Source organism: Mesoplodon bidens, assembly GCF_964165515.1.
Source record: "Mesoplodon bidens genome assembly, chromosome: 6".
NCBI classification, from domain to species: domain Eukaryota; kingdom Metazoa; phylum Chordata; class Mammalia; order Artiodactyla; family Ziphiidae; genus Mesoplodon; species Mesoplodon bidens.
Window position 1 is genome coordinate 116,940,725 of NC_138162.1, and position 21,651 is coordinate 116,962,375.

General features: G+C 38.5%; 1 protein-coding gene across 8 annotated transcripts in view; it reads left to right on the forward strand.

Moving 5' to 3' along the window:
• NEK1 (NIMA related kinase 1) overlaps positions 1-21,651 on the forward strand; it is a 226,116-nt gene that overhangs the window by 173,098 nt on the left and 31,367 nt on the right. For all 8 annotated transcript variants that reach the window (XM_081237217.1, XM_081237219.1, XM_081237218.1 and 5 more), the window contains 4 exons: positions 4,884-5,060; positions 7,257-7,377; positions 12,875-12,963; positions 14,058-14,290. In XM_081237217.1, the coding sequence (XP_081093343.1) occupies positions 4,884-5,060; positions 7,257-7,377; positions 12,875-12,963; positions 14,058-14,290 (620 nt within the window). The remainder of the gene's footprint in view (positions 1-4,883; positions 5,061-7,256; positions 7,378-12,874; positions 12,964-14,057; positions 14,291-21,651) is intronic.

Genomic DNA, 21,651 nt, shown 5'->3' on the forward strand with positions numbered 1-21,651 from the left:
CTTAATTAAGATGATTGTATGATTTTCTCCTTGATTATATTAATGTAACAAATAACATTGATTGATTTTCAAATATTAAGCGGGACATGTCAGTATTATCACTTTTTTTTCATTGTTACCAATCTTACAAGTTAAGATTCCATTTGTGATTTTCTGATTGTGAGTGAATTTCATCATGTCACAGTCTTTTGGCCATTTTGCTTTGCTTCTCTGTAAATTGTGTGTATATTTTTTGCCATTTTTATATTACATTTCCAATTTTTTTTCTTGTGAAATTTTAATCTGGTATAAATAACCTTTATCTAGTATATCATCAAAGTTTTTTTCCACCCTCTGCTATTTCACTTATTTTTATGCTATTTTTGGCCATACAGAGTTTTTTTTTCTTTTTTTAAAATTTCATGCAAGTATATCTTTTATTTATATCTTCTGAATTTCCTTTATTGGGTGAAAAATTTGGCAAATCTTGGATTAGATAGATAACAGACATGTGTACACATGTGCATGCATGTACGTATATAATCTTTAACCTAGTTGGAATTCTAAAATATTTTCCTTGGTTGTTTTTATTTTACTTTTTTATAGTAGTATTTTTTTAATTAATTAAGTTATTTATTTATTTATTTTTGGCTGTGTTGCGTCTTTGTTGCTGTGCACAGGCTTTCTCTAGCTGCGGCGAGCAGGGGCTACTGTTCATTGCCGTGTACGGGCTTCTCATTGTGGTGACTTCTCTTGTTGTGGAGCATGGGCTCTAGGTGCATGGGCTTCAGTAGTTGTAGCACGCGGGCTCAGTAGATGTGGCTCACAGGCTCCAGAGTGCAGACTCAGTAGTTGTGGCACATGGGCTTAGTTGCTCTGCAGCATGTGGGATCTTCCCGGAGCAGGGCTCGAACCCACATCCCCTGCATTGGCAGGTGGACTCTTAACCACTGTGCCACCAGGGAAGTCCCGTCCTTGGTTGTTTTTAGATAATTATTATTCCAAGGAATTTTAAGTTCACTTTATCTAATTGAGTATTATGATTAGAATTGTATTAGATTTGTATATTGATTTTTGGAATTTTTTTTTCTTTAAATTTTTGGCTGCACCCCGCAGCATGTGGGATCACCAACCAGGGATCGAACCCGCACCGCCTGCATTGGAAGGCGGAGTCTTAACCACTGGACCACCAGGGAAGTCCCCATGATTTTTGGAATTTTTTTTTTTTTTTTTTTTTTTTTTTTTTTTTTTTTTTTGTGGTATGCGGGCCTCTCACTGTTGTGGCCTCTCCCGTTGCGGAGCACAGGCTCCGGATGCGCAGGCCCAGCGGCCATGGCTCACGGGCCCAGCCGCTCCGCGGCATATGGGATCCTCCCAGACCGGGGCACGAACCCGTATCCCCTGCATCGGCAGGCGGACTCTCAACCACTGCGCCACCAGGGAGGCCCTGGAATTTTTTTAATTTCAAGAATTTAAGTATGTCTTTCTTTTTGCACCAGTCTTGTTCTGTGTTTTTCAGTAACATTTTGTTTTGTTCATTTAAGTTCTAAAACCTTTTTTGGTAAATTTATTTTTATACAATGGGTATATTTTTGTCTTTATTATAATATAGATGATGTATTTTTCCATTTCCCTAGATTATTTCTAGTTAAAATAAAGCTATTCTTTCTGTTACCCAGCTATGTAAAATTTTATAGCCAGACTCCTTACTGAATTATTTCATTAAATCTATTAAGTTTTTTTCTTTGACATCGTAAATCTTATAAATGTGCAGATTATCTCATCAGTAATAAGAAATAGGGTTTTTTGTCCCGTATTTATTTGATTATTCCCTTTCCTTCTCACTGCATTGTTAGACCCTCCAGAGCAATCTTCAGTAATCATAGTGCTGTCTGGCATCCTTGTTCCTGGTTTTAATAGACATTGTTTTGTAGCAGAACATGGAGACTGAACGAGCAGAGCACAGATGTGACCTCTGTCCCTGTCACATTGTCGATGAGGCTTGGTGAAGGGAGGATGTTCCAGAACGTGGGCTGCACTGTAGTTCTGTTCTCATTGACCAGGAAGACGTAAGACGTAAAGCAGCTCACAAGCACCTGTGCACAACTGTTTTTCCTAAGGAGTTAACTGAACCAGGCAGTGCCTGCTAGCCCAGTGTTATATAAGGACATGGGCAACTCCAAGGCCCCACTTGACTTCAGTGATGATGAACTGAAGCTGGGGCCAGGGAGCAAGGCTCTGTGTTTTGCTCCAACTCTTCCAGCCACATGTGTTCAGACATGACAGGCAGAAGATGGAACTGATGTGGAGTTGGGGTTTTGCTGTGAATACCGTGAGTTGAGGATGTATGGAAGAGAGTGTTTTTAATGATGGGCTGTAGTTGGATTTTAATGGGGACGATGGGGAGAGAAACCATAGTAGGATCAGTTCATTTTAGGTCCTGGTCGAGTAACATTCTTTAGCGTTGGGGTAGTAGAGGGAGGTGAGTGGAAACACAGGATGTTGGGAATTAGAAGGTGAGGTATTTAACAGTGAGCTTTTTGAGGAGCTGTACTGAATGACAGGATCTCCGAGATGTGAGCATTGGAGTGACCGAGGGAGGGAGAAGAAAACATCATGGAGATGTACTGACCAGCCCAGATAGATACAGGAAGGCTTATTGCTGTAGACAGAAGTCCAGCAGATTAGCTAGGACAGAATGGGTGTTAGGGGGGCTCCCAGCAGTGAGCTGGAAAGGAGCTTCTCCAAGGAATGGATGGGACTGCCCTAGGCATCTTCCAGGTCACTGCAGTCATCTTTCTGAGCTGAATCCATCCTCTCCTGGTGTCACTTTAAAGTATGGGAAGTCTCTGAGCAATTACCAGAAACACACAAAAACAGTTCATAATTTTAAAAATATCATTTTGACATAAATATATCATTCTGACATTTATATATATATGTAAAAGTTTCATCTAAAGGAAAAGGCAGGGCTTCCCTGGTGGTGCAGTGGTTGGGAGTCCGCCTGCCGATGCAGGGGACGCGCATTCGTGCCCCCGTCCGGGAGGATCCCACATGCTGTGGAGCGGCTGGGCCCGTACGCTATGGCTGCTGAGCCTGCGCGTCCGGAGCCCGTGCTCCGCAGCGGGAGAGGCCGCGACAGTGAGAGGCCCACGTACCACAAACAAACAAACAAACAAATAAATAAATAAATAAAGGAAAAGGCAAGTAAGCCACCTTAGAAATGTATGTTAGCCACCTTAGAAATTTATTTTTGTTTATTTGTTTATTTTTGTTACCACTTGGTTTTTTTAGCTTTATTGACTATTACCAAGTTTCAGTCTGTTTCAAATAATTAAATACTGCAACTGGGACATTAAAAATACAAACGAGGGCTTCCCTGGTGGCGCAGTGGTTGAGAGTCCGCCTGCTGATGCAGAGGACGCGGGTTTGTGCCCCGGTCTGGGAAGATCCCACATGCCGCGGAGCGGCTGGGCCCGTGAGCCATGGCCGCTGAGCCTGCGCGTCCGGAGCCTGTGCTCCGCAACGGGAGAGGCCACAACAGTGAGAGGCCCGTGTACCGCAAAAAAAAAAAAAAATACAAACCAACATGCCAAAATAATTGTATTCTGAATGTTATGTATAATGTTATACATTTTATATTACATAAAGGGTTTTATACATAAAGATAAGATTTGATTTATGATTATTGAAAATTCAAAAATATGTTTGAACAAACATTCCTATGCATACATACACAATAACTCAACTGGGATAAACAAAACCATACATGAGTATGGTTATTAAAAAATAAAATTACATTCATACAACAATGGTAGAAATTGAAATCTCTTTTTATTAATTTGAGAGTATTATTACAAAATCATACACATATGAATGATGTAACCTAATTCTGTATATTTAAGAATCTTTATGCTTGACACTGAAATATGTCTCTATCCCATGGGAAATTTTTGATTTTAAGTTTTTTTATTTTAAGGGATTTTTATAATTCTTAATCATTAAAATGTCTATCCATGGGCATAATGCAGACCCAATCCCAGCAAATAGAAAAGCCATGCGGGTCAGCCATATCACATGTGTATTTCACCATAGTTTGAGAAGAATATCCTATTCAGTTGTACAGTTTGGTCATGCTTCATAGTCATGCTTGTCATCAGTGATTACAGATGAGGCACAGAGCTTAGAGCGGAATATATATTGCTGTAGAGAACTAGGTACTAGAGCAGCAGTATCACTGGGTGCTCATGTGGAGAACACCACCCAGACACGCTAAACTAGCTATTAAACTAGGTGTCAGACCTTCAAAAAGGTTAGTACACTGATGTGTACTAACTTGCCTTTTTTGTTTTGTTTTGTTTTTGCGGTACACGGGCCTCTCACTGCTGTGGCCTTTCCCACCGTGGAGCACAGGCTCTGGACGCACAGGCTCAGCGGCCATGGCTCATGGGCCCAGCCGCTCCGCGGCATGTGGGATCTTCCCGGACCGGGGCACGAACCTGTGTCCCCTGCATCATCAGGCAGACTCTCAACCACTGCACCACCAGGGAAGCCCCTAACTTGCTTTAATGCTGAAATGTCTAAGTTCAGAATACTTGTCAAGTGAGTTTTAGTACTATCTCACTTTTAAATTTAATGAGAACTGTGATTTTAAGTAAAGGCAAACATTTTTCTAAGTGATCTGAAAAGCCTGAAAAACAATGTCTTTATAACAAAAATGCCTTTCCAATTTGACTTAAGTGTGGCTATCGTGTGCCTTAATCGTTTATTAATTTCTAGTACATTACAGAACGTACCCAGTAATTACCTGCTGTAATAATGAACTTTGTTCTAAGTGCTGTTACAGATAAAATTCAAGTCACTTTGAGAACGTAGCATGATTTTTCATCTTTTTGTTGTTTCAGAGATTTCTCCTCAAGGGGAGGAGTGCAAACCCTTAATTACTGGAGAAGAAAAAATAAAATGTATTTCACCTGAAATGAACCCATCAGCTACTGTTGATTCTTCTGTTGAGACAGACAGTCCAAACTTTAGTAAGCCATCTCCACAGACGGCATTGAAACCAGAAGGAAATTTGGATGGTATGTTTTAATGGGGCAAAATGAGATTGATTTGATTTAATAATACTTTAATGTCTTCTTTATGAACAGATCTTCAAAATATGTATATATGTTTGGGTGATTCATCTCAAATTAAGTTCACTCTTTTTTCTAGTAACTGGCCTTTTTTTTTTTTATCGCCACATAGCAAATCACCCCAAAACCTAGTGTTAAAAGAACAGCCATTTTACTCTGTCTCCTGATTTTGTGTGTTAGGAATTGAGTCAAGGCCTGGCTCAGCCATGTGCTTTTCTAATCCATGTGCTCTTGTCTCTGTGATCATCTGGTCTCATGGGTCCGAGAGGGCTTACCTGGTGTCCTGACAGGTGCAGCTCAGAGGCTGGGCCCGGCTCGCCCCTTCCTCTTCATGCGGTCTCCAGGCCTTTCTATGCACTCTTTCCAGCAGGGTGGTCTGACGTCTCACAGGGCTCCCAGATCCCTAGGTGGAAGCCGCTTGTACTGTAGAAGCCGCTTGTACTTGTAGAAGCTTTGTCATGGCAGCACCCCACCTTCAGATATGAAATTCTGTCTTGCTTATCTAGTGCTACAAAGCAGATTACTCCCCAAACTTAGTGACTTAAAAGAACTGTTTTGTTTTATCTCACACTTTTGTGCATAAGGAATTGGGAAGATTCTCCTCCTCCTTGTGGCATCAGCTGGCATCGCTCAGTGGTGTTGGGCTGTCAGCTGCGCCTCCTTGGAGGGTGGGAGATGGTGTCACTCCCACTTGTGGCGTCTCGGCAGCGCTTGGCTGGGCCTGTTCCGCTGCGTCCCGCCCCTTAGCTTAGTGTCAGGGCCTTGCCATGTGGTCTTTGCAGGATTGTTAAACTTCTTTCATTGTGGCTTAGGCTTCCAGATTCCAAGGTGGAAGCTGCCAGTTCCCTTCAAGGCTGGACGTGGAACTGGCTTACAAGACTCCAGCTGTACTCAGCTGGTCCAGGCGATCTCACTGCCAGGGCAAACTCAAGGAGAGGGGCAACAGAGTCCCCTCTGGATGAGAGGAACGCTGGACACCTTGTTTCATGTGTGGTTGTCTTTAATTCACCATAGCAACTTAATAGTTATGTAAATAGTCTTATTCATTATACTCATAGTTAACACGTACCTTACGCCTTTTCTTAAAAAGAAACAAAGAAAAACCCTGTTAGGCATATAATAGAGGCTGTATAGCCTAGTGCAAGAGTTGGCAAACTTCTACAGAGAGTCACGTAGTAAATATTTTCGACTTTATGGGCAGTACATTGACAAATCTCGTTTGTAGAATGAGTCATATTGATAGGGCTTAAGGTTCTAGAGAACAAATACTCATTAAAAAAAAATTTTAAGGATCCCCCTCCCCCAATTGCTTACCTTGTATGCATGACCAAAAAATCATTTGAGTAAAAGATAAGAACTTTAAAGATTGGTTACAGTACCAATCATCTTTCTAAACTGGACAACTGATTGGAAACTTTTAAAATACAGAAGGAAAGAGTATCTGGATTTTAGGGAAAAAAGCGGTGGTCATGGTGGCTGAAATAAGAATTGGAGAAGAAAAAGAAAAGCTAACAAATGAAGACAGAAACCGTTTCTCATTACTATTTACTTCCAGGAACTATCACCCAGATGAAAAATGAGCCACTGCCAGAAAACAGAGGTAGTACCCTGGTTGTTAATTGTCTGAGAGTCTAGGAAAATAGATTTAGTGCACTCCAATTATGTTCTCAATATCATTGTAAAAGTCCAGGTAATGGGATGTTAGGTGTTTTTTTGTTTGTTTTTTTTGATGATTGAACTTTCCCATCAGTTACTAATCAATGATATCTTCTCCCCTTCCATATTTCTAACCACAGATAGTGTTGTTCTTTAAACTAGTTTTTATACCTTCAAGAAAGCAATTTACATATTACTGAAATTTTAATGAAAATTTTTTATAATAATCAAAATACAGTGTACTGTATTTCTTTGGGGTATTTTTATTGCAGTGAAAATACAAAAGGAAGTCTGTTATTTCAGAAACAACTAGAGAGTCAACACAGTAAGATTAAAGATCTTTAGATAAAATATTAAATTTTTTGTGGTAATTACTATTAATACTTTAGCCTAAAACTGGGTATGATAATTTATAGGAGGTTTATTCCATTTTCTCTAAATGGATTTTGCTTTCAGACCTCTTTCTTGTTATGTTTTGCCGTGCAGAGCCTGATGACTTGGAAGCAGAATTTCTGCAGGAGCCAAGTGGAGCAGACGGGGATGGTGGCTTGCCATGCCCTGTACTCGACGTGTGGGTTAGTGAGATTAAAGAAGCAAAGGAGGCTGAGTACGTTACCTCTTTCTTACATTTCAAAACCTGGTCCCTTTCTGTAATACCTTTTAAAGAAATAGTGTAACAACCCAATATTATATTAAATCCTATTATAATACCTTATAAAAATAGTTTAATTTGGGAATAGATATTACATTCATGTGGTTCAGAAATCCACAAGTATATAAAGATAAACAGTGAAAAGTCTCTTTCCCACTTCTATCCCCATCCAGCAAATTCCCACTCTCTCCTCTTTCCAGACATGTTTGATAGTAATGAATATTAACATAAACAGAAGCAGAAGTGAATATACAGTCTCCCTCGCTTTTAAATACAGTTGTTAGTATAATGTACACATTTTTTATTTTAGTCAGTAACCTGGGAATTTTTTCATACTAACACACAGAGGGCTTCCTCTTTTTTTGTTATTTCATGGCTATGTAGTAGTCCATTGTATGAATATACTATAACTCTGATGAGTCTCCTACAGTAGTTGATACTACAAATGATGCTATAGTGGATAACCTAAATAATAAGGGTATTTTGCATGTATATAGTACAGTCATCCCCCTTTATTCAACAGGGTTTCACTCTTCATGGTTTCAATTACCTGCCATCAACCACAGTCCCAAAATATGAAATGGAAAACTCCAGAAATACACATTCATAAGTTTTAAATTGTGTGCTGTTCTGAGTGGTATGATGACATATCCTGCTGTCCTCATGTGTCCTGTGCAGGATGTGAACCATCCCTTCATTCAGCGTGTCCACACTGTGTGTGCTACCTGCGTGTCAGTCCCTTAGTAGCCGTCTAGGTTATTAGGTCTGCTGTCTGGGTGTCCCAGTGCTCGTGTTCATGGGACCCTTGTTTGGCTTAATAACAGCCCCAAAGCACAAGAGTAGTGATGCCAGGAGTTCGGATGTGCCAAAGAGAAGCCACAAGATGCTTCCTTTAAGTGAAAGGTGAAAGTTCTCGACCTAACAAAGAAAGAAAATAATCGTATACCTGAGGTTGCTAAGGTCTATGTTAAGAACGAAACTTCTATCTGTGAAGTTGTGAAGATGGAAAGGGAAATCTGTGCTAGTTTTGCTGTCAAACCTCAAACTGTAAAAAGTTACACCTACAGGGTGTGATAGGTGCTTAGTTAAGATGAAAAGGCATTAAATTTGTGGGTAAAAGGCATGAACGGAAAACATGGTTCGGTTCTGTCCATGTGTCAGGCATCCACTGGGGGTCCTGAACTGTATCCCCCTGTGGGTAAGGGGGGACTACTGTGTATCTGGAGGATAGAGGCAAAGCAGTATGATTTTATAAATGCAATTATTATTCACCCCAGGGATTGTACTAGTTTATGCGCTCAGAAAGAATGTATGAAACCTCCTGTTTTCCCCACAGCCTTGCCAAACTTTTATTACCGAAGTTTTTGATTTTTGCAAATCTGATAGGTAAAAAGTAGTATCTCAGTTTGGGGTCTTAGTTTATCTCTTTTTATTAGTAAAGTTGAGCACATCTTTTCAGATGTTTAAGTCGCATTTGTATTTCCTTTTCTGTGAATTCCCTGTTTACATCTTTGACCCATTTTTAAAATTTGGTTGTTTGGTCTTTGATAAATTGGTAAGAACTCCTTAAATATTAGAGATATTTGCCTTGGTTATTATGTGAATTGTAACTATTTTTTCACTGTTGGTCACTTATGTTTTATTTTATTGCCATGCAGAAGTTTCTTGGTTGTTTGTTTTTACATTGTCATGTTTACCTGGATTTTGATAGTTATTTAGAGAAATTTTGTTTTCTCTAAGGTTATCAAAGAGTATTTCAGTCTTTCTTCTGGTACTTTTCATGTAGGTGCTTCTTACATTTACCTCTTTGATCTATTTGGAATTTATCCTGGTGTCCATGGACTCGGTTTTTCTTCCAGATGGCTACACAGTTGTCGTAACTCCATTTATTAAGGAGCCCACCTTTCCTGCACAGATTTAAAATGCCACTTTTAATATGTACTGAATTTTCTTAATTCTTTGGGTTCATGCTTGTACTTTATTTTCCTGTTCCACTGATCTTTGTTCAGTGTGCTGGTACACACTGTTTTAATTAAAATGTAAAAGATATTTTAAGATCATGTAAGGCTTATTCACTTTCCTCGCTCTTCTTGCCTGTATAATTTTTCATCTGAATTTAGAACTTATTAAATTTAGCCCACCTTCCCTCACATAAAAAAAAATCAGTTTATATTTTATCGGGACGCTATCATAAATTAATGCAGGACATGAACATGCTGTGTGTGTTCTTCCTGTCCAAGAAGAACAGAATAGGCCTTGTTTTTTGATCAGGTTGGGAGTTTTCTTTATCTAGGCTTTGTGCTTTTATGGGTAAGCTTATTCCTAGCTTTATTATCTTTTGTTTGGTGTTATAAATGGTGCCTATTCCTCTGTGAGATCTTGTGACTAGAAGGTTGTATATATGAAAGCTGTGGATTTCTTTATATTGATTTTGTACCCCACCATCTTACTGGTATCTACTATTGTTCATGATAGATTTTCAGTTGACTCTTTTGTACTTTTCAGATATACAGTCATATCATATGAAAATAATGATGGCTCTATGTCCTTCCAGTTTTTGTTTTTGTTTTTACGGTAGGCGGGCCTCTCACTGTTGTGGCCTCTCCTGTTGTGGAGCACAGGCTCCGGACGCGCAGGTCCAGCGGCCGTGGCTCACGGGCCCAGCTGCTCTGTGGCATGTGGGATCCTCCCAGACCGGGGCACGAACCCGTGTCCCCTGCATCGGCAGGTGGACTCTCAACCACTGCGCCACCAGGGAAGCCCTTTCCAGTTTTTTTTAACACTCGTTTCTTTCTCTCCACTTCCATTGCTTAGTACACCTTTTATACAGTGTTAAATATTGGAAATAGGGCTATCTTTGTCTTGTTCTTAATTTCAGTGAAATGATTCTAATGTTAACCCTCGTTAGGCATGACTATAATTCCTAGCTCAGATCAGTATTTACTCGTATTTTACTGGCTAAAAAAGGAGTGTATTTTGTCAAATGACCTTTCGGTATCTATAGAACCATTCGTATAATTGTTTTCCTTTATCTATTGGTATAATGAATTATATTAATAGGTTACCTAATATTGAACTATCCTGCATACCTTAGTGAACTCTACTTGGCCATGATGTGCTACTATTTTAATGTGCTTCTGTTTGCTAATGCTTCATTTTAGGATTTTTGCATTAGTGCTCTGGAGAGTCATCTGAAGTTCCCTTTCGTCGTGGGAAATCACTGTTGTATTTTGGTGTTCTTTTTATCTTCCTTCTTAAAAACTAATTGGAAGTTCCTTCCTTTGCTGGGCTTGTAACAGGGATTGTCAAATGTTTTCTGTAAAGGGCCAGATTGTACACTTTTTTGGCCGTGTAGACCGTATGGTCTGTGATGCAGTTGTTCGATTCTGCCTTTGTCCTGCAAAAGCAGCCATAGGTAACACATGAGCAGGTGAGCATGGCTGCTCCGGTGCCACTTTACCTGTGAAAACAGGAGGTGGGCTGGACTTGGACATGGATGCAAAGCTGTACGAGCATGTTTACTGCAGGAGAGTCATAGGAAATCATTTGAAATAGTCTAAATAATCATTGATATGGAAGTAGCTAAAATACTGTTCTCAGTATACTGCATAGTGGGTATGCAGCACTGAAATAAAATGGAGCTCTATGTATTAATATGGAAATATGTCAAAATGTTGAATGATTAACAGAATAAAATTATATTGAATAAAAAACATTTCCATATATTAGAGCAATGCTATGGTAGTCCTATCAAAATTATTATCTATCCTTAAGTGAATATACATGTGTGTAAATTTAAGGGAAAAGTATGGTAAGATGTACACAAAACTGATAACAGTAAAGGCAACTGGGAATTGAGTGGTTAGGGGACTCCTAAAAGAATCACTTTTTTTAAATTAAGGTAAAATTTATGTAACATAAAATTTATCATTTTAATCATTTTAAAGTGTACAATTTGCCACTATATGGTTCCAGAACATTCTCTCAACCCCAAAGGAACCCCTGTGCCCATAAGCAGCCACTCCCCATGTTCCCCTCCCCCAGCCCCTGGCACCACTGATCTGCTTCTATCTCTGTGGATGTGCCTATTGTGGATTTGACATTTCCTGTGGAACGGTACAGTGTGTGGCTTTTTGCATCTGGCTTCTTTTACTTATCATACTGTTTGCAAAGCTTATCTGTGTTTTAGGATGTATCAGTTCTTCATTCCTTTTTATAGCTGAATAATATTCCATTATATGAATATACCCTATATGTTTATCCATTGAGCAGTTGACAACAGTCAGCAGATGATGGTGGGTCATTTCCAGAGTTGCTTCTTCCTTTTGGTTCTTTTGAATAGTACTGCTATGAACATTGTGTACAATTCTATGTTTGCACACCTGTATTCAGTTCTTTTGAGTATACATATTTAGGAGTGGAATTGCCACAGCATATGGTAATTTTATGTTTCACTTTTTGAGGAACCAAGGAACATTACATTTCAAATGAAGAAATGTATTACTTGTATGATTAAAAATAAAGAAAAACTTTTAGAAATAAAAATAGAAAATTGCTCAAAATTTAAAAGTGAAAAAGTAAAAAATTATTTAAATTTGAAATGGACTAAAAAGTACTAGCAAAATTAAAACTGCCTTATAAACGAAAACCCCAGAAATAAATTACTGGCAACTTTTTCAATATATTTTTCTAGTTTTTACATTTTTGTTAAAAAATTAATACATCCATTTAGTTCCCAGCATGTATTGAGATAAAAATTGAGAGTCCTTCTTTACATAAATCAGTTCATTCCCTTTAAGGGTTAAAATGTTTTTGTGCATATTATTCTATTCCTTTTACTGTGCTACCCAGCATTTTTTCAAATCCTAACATCATTTAATATAAATTGGTCTGAAAATTGCTTACTTAATAACATACCTTGACTGTCATTCCATATCTGGTTATACAGATCTCTACTTCATTTTTTAAATAGCTGTATAATATTTCATAGTGTATATCATCATTGTTTTCTATTCTCTGATATTAAAGGGCATTTTGATTGCTTACAGAAGTGGTTCTCAAACATTGCAACATTTTAAAACAACTGTCTCAGCCTTATCCCCCAAAGTTCCTGATTCACAGGACTAGGGCAGGGCCTGAGGATTTGCATTTCACACAGGTCTCCATGTGTTGCTGACGTCTAGGGGCTGCACTTTGGGAACCACTGGGATGAGACTGTCGAGCCTGGTTGTTGTGAATGAGCGTGACTGGTGAAGGTTTGAATGGCTGAAACATAGGATTGTGCTTATGAGAGACGGTGTGTGTATAAGTGAGACGAGTGTTCAGAAGAGGCATCACAGGGCTCTCGTGAACTGTCTTCCACTCTTTTTGTTTCTCCCGCTCTTTTGTATTTGAGAGTGTTTTTATTTCTAGTAAACCATGTTTTCCTAACTGGTGTTTCTATTTGTGGCAGGTTGGAAGATAGGATCACCATTGAGCAAAATGAAGTTTCTGAAGATGGAGCCCCGAGGAGCATGGATCACCTTAGTGAAGTTCATGTAGGTGAGCATCACTGTATTGGCCTGATTACTTTCTGGAAGGTCGTTAGCACTAACCTGTTCTATTTGGACTCTATATTAATAGAGAGCATAGCTAACCACTAACCTTAATTATCTAAAAAATATAATAGGCATAGAGCACTGGACTCCACATTTATTTTTTTATTATTTTTTTTGAAGCATAGTCGATTTACAATATTGTGTTAATTTCAGGTGCACAGCATAGTGATTCATTTTTTTAATTTGCAGATTAGATTCCATTATAGGTTATTACAAGATATTGGGTATTGTTCCCTGTGCTATATTTGTTGGTTATCTGTTTTATGCACAGTAGTGTGTATCTGTTAACCCTGTACTCCTAATTTGTCCTTCCCATTCCCTCTCCCTTTCGGTAAACACAAGGTTGTTTTCTATGTCTGTGAATTTGCTTCTGTTTTGTACATAGCTTCATTTGTATTATTTTTTATATTACACATATAAGTGATATCATACAGTATTTGTCTTTCTCTGCCTGACTTATTTCACTAAGCATTATTTTCTCCAGGTCCACGTTGCTGCAAATGGCAGAATTTCATTCTTTTTTATGGCTGCTGGCCTCTGCATTTATAAGCCTGTATTGCTTGGCAATGTGGGCAGTGTAACTTTTTGGTCAGTTATCTTACTGAATGTTCAAAACAAAAAGAATTGCTTGCCAAAGCTAAGCCAGTATCTCAGGACATTAAATAAGTGGTCTTCTTATTTCTAATAGTATTAATTAAAATATAAGAAGTACAGTTTTTTAATATCTAATCTATAGGAACAAAGATAACCTGGAGCTACTGAGTGTTTAAACAGTACTTTTTCACATGTCCTTGCATTTGTGTCACATTTTTGAACTTCTGTTATAATGGAAGAATTTAACAAATTAAATCTCCTTTCTGAAAATAAAACATACCTGGTTAAAGATTATTTATAAGGTAATAAAATCACATATATATTTGATTTTGTTTTTCATGGAGTTTTTTCTATGATTCATGTTAAATAGTATACTTTTTCAGTATCACTGAGCACATTGAGTACTGTATAGACTTGTCATGTAATCTTTCCTTTATTCCACAGAACCTGGAGTGGATGGTTCTCCACACTCTGAGTGTGATGTAGATGAATCTATGCAACCAGAACCATTTTTCCATAAACACTTGAAAGCAGCCTCTCAAGTCCAGTCAGTCCTCTGTTCACCAGAAGAATCCTCTCCACTTCGATCTCACTCTGGTTTACCACCAAGAAAGAAAAAACAGAATTCCTTGCTGATTGGACTTTCAACTGGTCTATTTGATGCCAACAACCCAAAGGCAAGTACGCTCCTCAGATGGAAAACGTTATCCATTTGATAACATTTCACATTTACTATTTTTCTTTGATAAGCTATAATATTGAGTTTTAACCCCTTAAAAACACAAACACATACACACGGAAACACACTCATCAAAACAAACAGAAACAAGAAAAACCCTCCATCTTCTCTCCAATACTGAAAAGAAATTGCCATGGAGAGTACAGCTAGGACAAAGGCTGCCTCACTGGCTCCACGTGCAGGGTCTCTTCATGGGGTCTACTTTCATTTGAGCAGAACATCCCTCTTACATCCTCTTATTCTCTCCCCCTCTCCCATTCCCAACCCAGATTCCATTTTTAGTATTAGACTAAGCTTGAGCATTATGTCTTAAAGGGATAGAAGTGCCATGTTGCCTAATTTGTACCTAGGAAGATTAGTAGATGTGCATCTGCACTTTCTGGTAAAAGTTTTCCAGACCTCTTATCTTTTCTCACTCTCTGTTTTAAAAATATGTAACCAATTTTTTTCTTATTAAGAGATTAGAACATTATAGAAAATTTAGAAATGTAAGTAATCACATATCATTTTGTTATATTACTTTTCATATATGTAATTTTTACATATATGTAACTTCTTAACATAATAGGATATTATGCATACTCTTTGTAACCAGCTTTTCTATTTAGTACATATTATAAAATTATTACAAATATTATTTTTACAAAAACAGCATTTTGTCATATTGTCAAATATTCTCTCATATCCTTCTGAATGGCAACAAATTCCATTGTTCTGCTATATCATGCTTTCTTTAATCTGTTTTTATTGTTGGGCCTTTGGATTTCTATTTTTGTTTTGTTATAACCACGTTCAGCTGTATCTTTGTTCATATCCACGTTATTTCCATAAAATAAATTTCTGTAAGTGTAATTCAAAAAGGTATATTGTATGATGTCTGATTTTCCTTCAAGAAACATTGTGTAGTGCTGTAAATAGTATGTGAGAGTTCATACTCTAAATAACACCAACTATTATCATTTACTTAAAAATTGTGTGTTTAATGAATGAGTAATGGTATCAACTCTTTAAAGTTTATCTTTCTGTTTTTACCAGTGAGTTGAACATTTTTCATATATTTAACTCTGCATATGAATGAATTACCTGAATTCTCTTGTCCTTAACTGTTTTTAAAATATGTTTTCAATGAAAAAATGATTTTCAGTTTAATTTTCCAGATGGATCTGTTTTTACTTTGTGGAGTATTTTCTTATGATTTTCTTAAATGTAGAGACTGCTAAATTCTCTCACTTATCTGATAGCATTCAGATTTTCAAAGGTGTAAACTTAGTGTATCCTTGGTGGGCAGAAAAGGATCACTGTATGATTCATGTGCTTACTTTTTTTTGTTGTTGTGTTTTTGTTTTTGTTTTTTGCGGTACGCGGGCCTCTCACTGTTGTGGCCTCTCCCGTTGCGGAGCACAGGCTCCGGACATGCAGGCTCAGCGGCCATGGCTCACGGGCCCAGCCGCTCCGCGGCATGTGGGATCATCCCGGACCGGGGCACGAACCTGTGTCCCCTGCATCGGCAGGCGGACTCTCAACCACTGCACCACCAGGGAAGCCCTCATGTGCTTACTTTTGTCGTAAAGGTGTATAGCTGTCTTTATCCCAGAGCTTTTTAATAACTTACTGTCTATAAAAGCTAATGGACTTTTAACTGAATAATACATTTGATTACTTGATTTCCTTTCATGACCTTAGTTCAGCCTTAGTAGTTCTGTAGAAGTACTTACTCTGGACTTACAGCAAAGCAGATTTCATGTAGAGGGAGGGAACAAGAAAACTCTCTGGAAAATCATAGCAGTCTATAGCCATTTAAGGCAAGGACAGAAAGCCATGCCTGCCTATCCCATAAATTTCTGAGACCATGAGAGTTCATCACTGTGCCAAAATAGTAAATAATCATTGTTCATAATGGTGGCTTTGAATCATGAAGAAAAGGTGAGAACTATTTATAAGCATTTATATAATCCGTTTACTAAAATGGGATAATTTAACCTCCTACAGAGATTTTTGTTAAAAGTTATTTTTTTTTTAATGTTAAGTCATACTACTTCTGTCCTTTTTTTTATTAAAGGAAATCCTTCTTGAGCTTTGGATCCTAACCTCCCTCACCTTCTTAAAGAAGTCACTCTTTTACTTTTGCCCTCCAGCCTGCATCATGAACGTCTTTCTCTGTGGTGGGTTATTCCCACAGGACACCTGCTCTAACAGGTCCCATCATAAATGGCAAACTTCCCGTAAGCACACGTCCTCCCCCGCTCCCACCCCACTTCTCTTTGTTGTATTTTTGCAGTGTCCCTGCCACTCACTTCACAGTACATTCCAGTGTGGTTGTCAGCCCACTTCTCCACTGAAGCTGCTCTTGCCAAAATCACCAATTACCAGTACATTATCAAGTTCCCTGTACCTTTTTCTCTCACCTTTCTTGACTTTCCTTTCAACAGAGTTGATATACACCTTCTTTTAGAATCATTTTATCTGGAGGCATCCTGCGTATCGTACTTTCCTGGTTCTCCTCTGCATTCATTGTCCCTCTCCGGTTTCCTTTGCTGCAGCCGCTCCTACTAACAGATCTCCTTAAAAGAGTATAGATTCTTCTGTCGTTGGGTGAATTGTTCTGTAAATGTCAAGAATTAAGTCCAGTGGTGTTGCTCGTGTTTTCTTTATCTTTTTTTTTTTTTTTTTTTTTTTGCGGTACGCGGGCCTCTCACTGTTGTGGCCTCTCCCATTGCAGAGCACAGGCTCCGGACGCGCAGGCTCAGCGGCCATGGCTCACGGGCCCAGACGCATCGTGGCATGTGGGATCTTCCCGGACCGGGGCACGAACCCGTGTCACCTGCATCGGCAGGCAGACTCTCAACCACTGCGCCATCAGGGAAACCCATGTTTTCTTTATCTTGACTGATTTTTTTGGTCTACATTAACTATTAGTTGCTGAGAAAAGAAGATTGAAATTTTTAACTATACTTGCATAACTATCTATTTCTCCTTTCAGTTCTGTCAACTTTTGCTCCATGTATTTTGAAGCTCTGTTACTGAGTGAATAAGAATTTAGTATTGTTCTGTCTTCTGGGTGAATCGATAACATTTATTCTTATGAAGTGTCACTCTGGAATAGTGTTGTTCAAGTCTTCTGTATCCTTTTTCTTTTCTTTCTACTTGTTTATCAATTACTGGGAAAGCACTGTTGACATTTCCAGTCCAATTGAATGTAAATTAATAATATTTATGTCTTCTTTATAAATTGACCCCTTTATCATTATGAAATGACTCACTTTATCCCTGATCCTATCACCTTGTTCTGAAATCTACTTTGCCTGGTTTTAACATAGCCATTCTAGCTTTCTTATGCTTAGTGTTTATATGGTATATATTTTTACATCCTTTACTTTTTTTTTTTAATATACATTTATTTATTTATTTATTTTTGGCCTTATTGGGTCTTCATTGCTGTGCGCAGGCTTTCTCTAGTTGCGGCGAGTGGGGACTACTGTGTGTTGTGGTGCGCGGGCTTCTCATTGCAGTTCCTTCTCTTGTTGCGGAGCACGGGCTCTCAGCACGTGAGCTTCAGTAGTTGTGGCACACGGGCTTAGTTGCTCCGCGGCATGTGGAGTCTTCCTGGACCAGGGCTTGAACCCGTGTCCCCCTGCATTAGCAGGCGGATTCCTAACCACCGCGCCACCAGGGAAGTCCTACTTTTTTTTTTTAATTAATTTATTTACTTTTGGCTGCATTGGGTCTTCGTTGCTGCACACGGACTTTCTCTAGTTGCGGCAAGTGGGGGCTACTCTCCGTTGTGGTGCGCAGGCTTCTCATTGCAGTGGCTTCTCTTGTTGCAGAGCACGGGCTCTAGGCGTGTGGGCTTTCAGTAGTTGTGGCATGTGGGCTCAGTAGTTGTGGCTCGCAGGCTCTAGAGCATAGGCTTAGTAGTTGTAGCACACGGGCTTAGTTGCTCTGCGGCATGTGGGATCTTCCCAGACCAGGGTTCAAACCCATGTCCCCTGCATTGGCAGGCAGATTCTTAACCACTGCACCACCAGGGAAGTCCCTACATCCTTTACTTTTAATCAAACTAATTTCATATAGACTTCTTGTAGTTGTCATGTAGTTGAGTCTTGCTTTTTAACATTCTGACAGTCTTTTAATTAAAGTAGTTAGACCATTTATATTTAGTGTACTTTTCAATATATTATCATTATGATTGAGTTTAAACTTATCATTTTGCTATTTGTTTTCTATTTGTCTCATTACTTCTTTCATTCCTTTTTTACTTTTATTCTCCCTTTTGGATTGAGTATTTTTAGCATTTTATTTAATCTCTACTATTTGTTTATAAAGCAGACTTTAAAAAATATTTAATGGTCATTCTCAGTTTTCAATATACATCTTTAGTTTATCCTGGTCTGCCTTCAAATATTGTACCGTTTCACGAATAGCATCAGAGCCTTACAACAGTACATTTCCATTCCCCTGCTCTTGCCTATCCTTTGTGTAATTGTTGCCATGTGTTTTATTTCTGCATGTATTATAAATTCCACAATACATTTCTATTGTTTTTGCTTTCAACATTCAATTATCCTTCACAGAAAGTAAAAATTGAGAAAGGAAGTCTTTTATATTTACATATTAACCGTTTCTAACATTCTTCATCCCTTTGTGTAGAATTCGAATTTTTATCTGGTATTATTTTTCTACCACTTTAAGAACTTCTCTAACACTTCTTGTGTCACTGTTGGTGATGATTTTCTTTTAGCTTTTGTTTATTTAAAAACATTTTAATTTCACTTTCACTTTGAAAGGGTATTTCTACTAGATCTAGACTTACATTGTCTCCTGGGCTGCACTGTTTCTGACAAGAAACACCATAAATACAGCGGCAGCTTTCATAAGGCAGTTGTAACAGAGTGACTTAATAAAACTGAGAGTGTAACACATAAGTGAAGATTATTGAAGGTAAATTTGTAATAGGTCAGGATGAAATAGTGTAAAGATGAGACCTTCTAGGGATCTCATGTGGGGAGTAGAGTGGAAGACTGATCTCTATGACAACTGGAGAATTTATTTTCTTGTTATAGCAAATGCAGAGTGAGGGAAAGTAAATAGTAATGTACAGTTCACAAATAACACAAGTGCCTTAAGTGTCTTCTTTTGATTTGCTAAAATACCAATTCTTAGAAAATGTCCGTAATTTTTGCCTTTGGTAAGTGTTCGTAATTTTTTAATGTTTTAAGTCCATTTTTAGCCTTGTTTATGGGTTGAAGTGAGCAGGTATTTGTAGAAGCTATTTTGAGGGTGTAGTGTTACAGTTGAATTGCAGTAAGCAGAAGCTAAACAAATGTGCTCATCATAAACTATTTTATAGTATAGCCAGAGGATTACTAACACATAATTTTATATTTAAAATACTACAGATGAAAAACTGAGTTGATGGAATTAAGTAGAATTTCATGTGAAGTTCTATTAGTGCAACTACTACTAAATTCATTCATTCTTTATGTGTTGTCTTCATTTTTGAGAAAAAATAGAACCAACAGTGAGAGATCTAAAGGAACTGCATTTTTTAAATGTTTTAAGGTTTTCTAAAACATTGGTTTCCTGTTTGATTTATAATGGTACCAAATGCTAGCTGCATAAATAATTATACTACAAAAAATTTGGAAAAAATTAGTCTGACTATAAATGAAGTAAGATCTCAGGCAGCATGTTCTGGATTAATAGCTATTTTCAGGAGGATTTCTTTCTATTAATGTCAGAACTATAGAATATTATTTAAACAATATGAAAGAAATCTAGTAGACTCAGAATTACAGAACTGGAAGTGTTCTTATGTAAAATTCTTCTTATGAAGATGAATATCCTGTCTAAAACTTTAGCAGTCTGTCAGGGAAGACTGTGAACATTAGGATTTTAAATATAGGACCTTTGGGAACTGTTGGATTGTTGGGTGTGTAAACCCATTCCCAGAGGTACAGACCACTTGAAATTTCTTTCTAACCTTATTATTTTATGTTAGGTGATGAAGTTTATTTTAATTAATGACAGGAATAAACTAGAATTGAGATGATTTTACCAGGGCTAAAATTTATCTCAGCCTAAAAAATATTGCATCCTTTTGTGTAGTCCCCTTGTATTTAGGTGTATAATGTGTATGTGCTATTTATTTTTATCGATTAGCATGTACCTGGGTAAACTGTTAGTGGCTGCATATTTTGCATACCCCAGGTTTATAATACATGTGGCTCAAACCATTAAAATAACAAACAAGTCAAGCGTAAATTCTGCTGACAGTACCATTGTTAAGTGCTTTAACCAGGCAGTGTATCTTCACCATCTTGTAGCGCATCACCATTTTTTTTCTCTTGAGTGCTGTGATATGTAAATTACGTTCAAATAATAGTCTATTCCTTTTTATTCTCAGAAACAGATTGTACCAATAAAATTGGCCAAGTATATACATTTTCATTAACGTGCCAAACATTGTGTGTTCTGCACAGTCTCCCATTTGGTGCTGGGCTCTTATCGGGGCCTTAGGAGTCACGTTTCAGATCTTACCAACCCCTTTAGGGTTGACCAGCCCTGAGACTGACTTCTGTAGATGTGTGTGCCGTCGCCCTGTCTGTCCGTCACGTTCCGACTGTGGAAAGGGTGCTGGACAGAGGCTGTTCCTGTTATCCTGGTCTTATCCAACGCGGTTTACGTTTCACGCACCTCCGCCGTGTTGTGCCGTCTCATCTCGGTGTGCTGGGCTCTTCCTCACCCTGCTGCTCCAGCTGCTGTCAGCGTGAACTTGGAGGTGCCTATCTTTCCAGCCATCCTTTCTGGGGGGAAAGGCGCTCGCTGCTCGCAGTCCACTGCTTGCAGTCCACTGCTCAGGGAGGCCCCAGTGGCCTCTTCTTTGCACTAACTGGAGGCCCTGCTCTAAGCTGTTGGCCACCCAGCATCTGCTAGGGCAAAGGGACACTAAGGGCCACCAGTTGTGTGGGGTGCTGCTTAGCCAAGCTTGGGCAAAAATACCCGGAGTGCGTTGGACGTCGAGAAGTGAGAGGAAGACTCAGGAGGGGTGTTGTGGCCGAGGGGTGGCAGGGCCTGACCCAGCTCCAGCTCCCTCCATGTGCACACCCCAGATAAACACCCTCCCTACCTTTTAAAGTCCACTTCACATTGAAACCCAAGCAGAACTCGCAAGCTTACTTGCATCACTGAAAAAATACTGAGCTGCAGTTCAAGAGAAGTAGGTTCTCAGCTTAGGCAAGTCGCCTCTGAAGCTTCTAGCTTTAAATGGATGATCGATCTGTATATATAAATAACAAAATT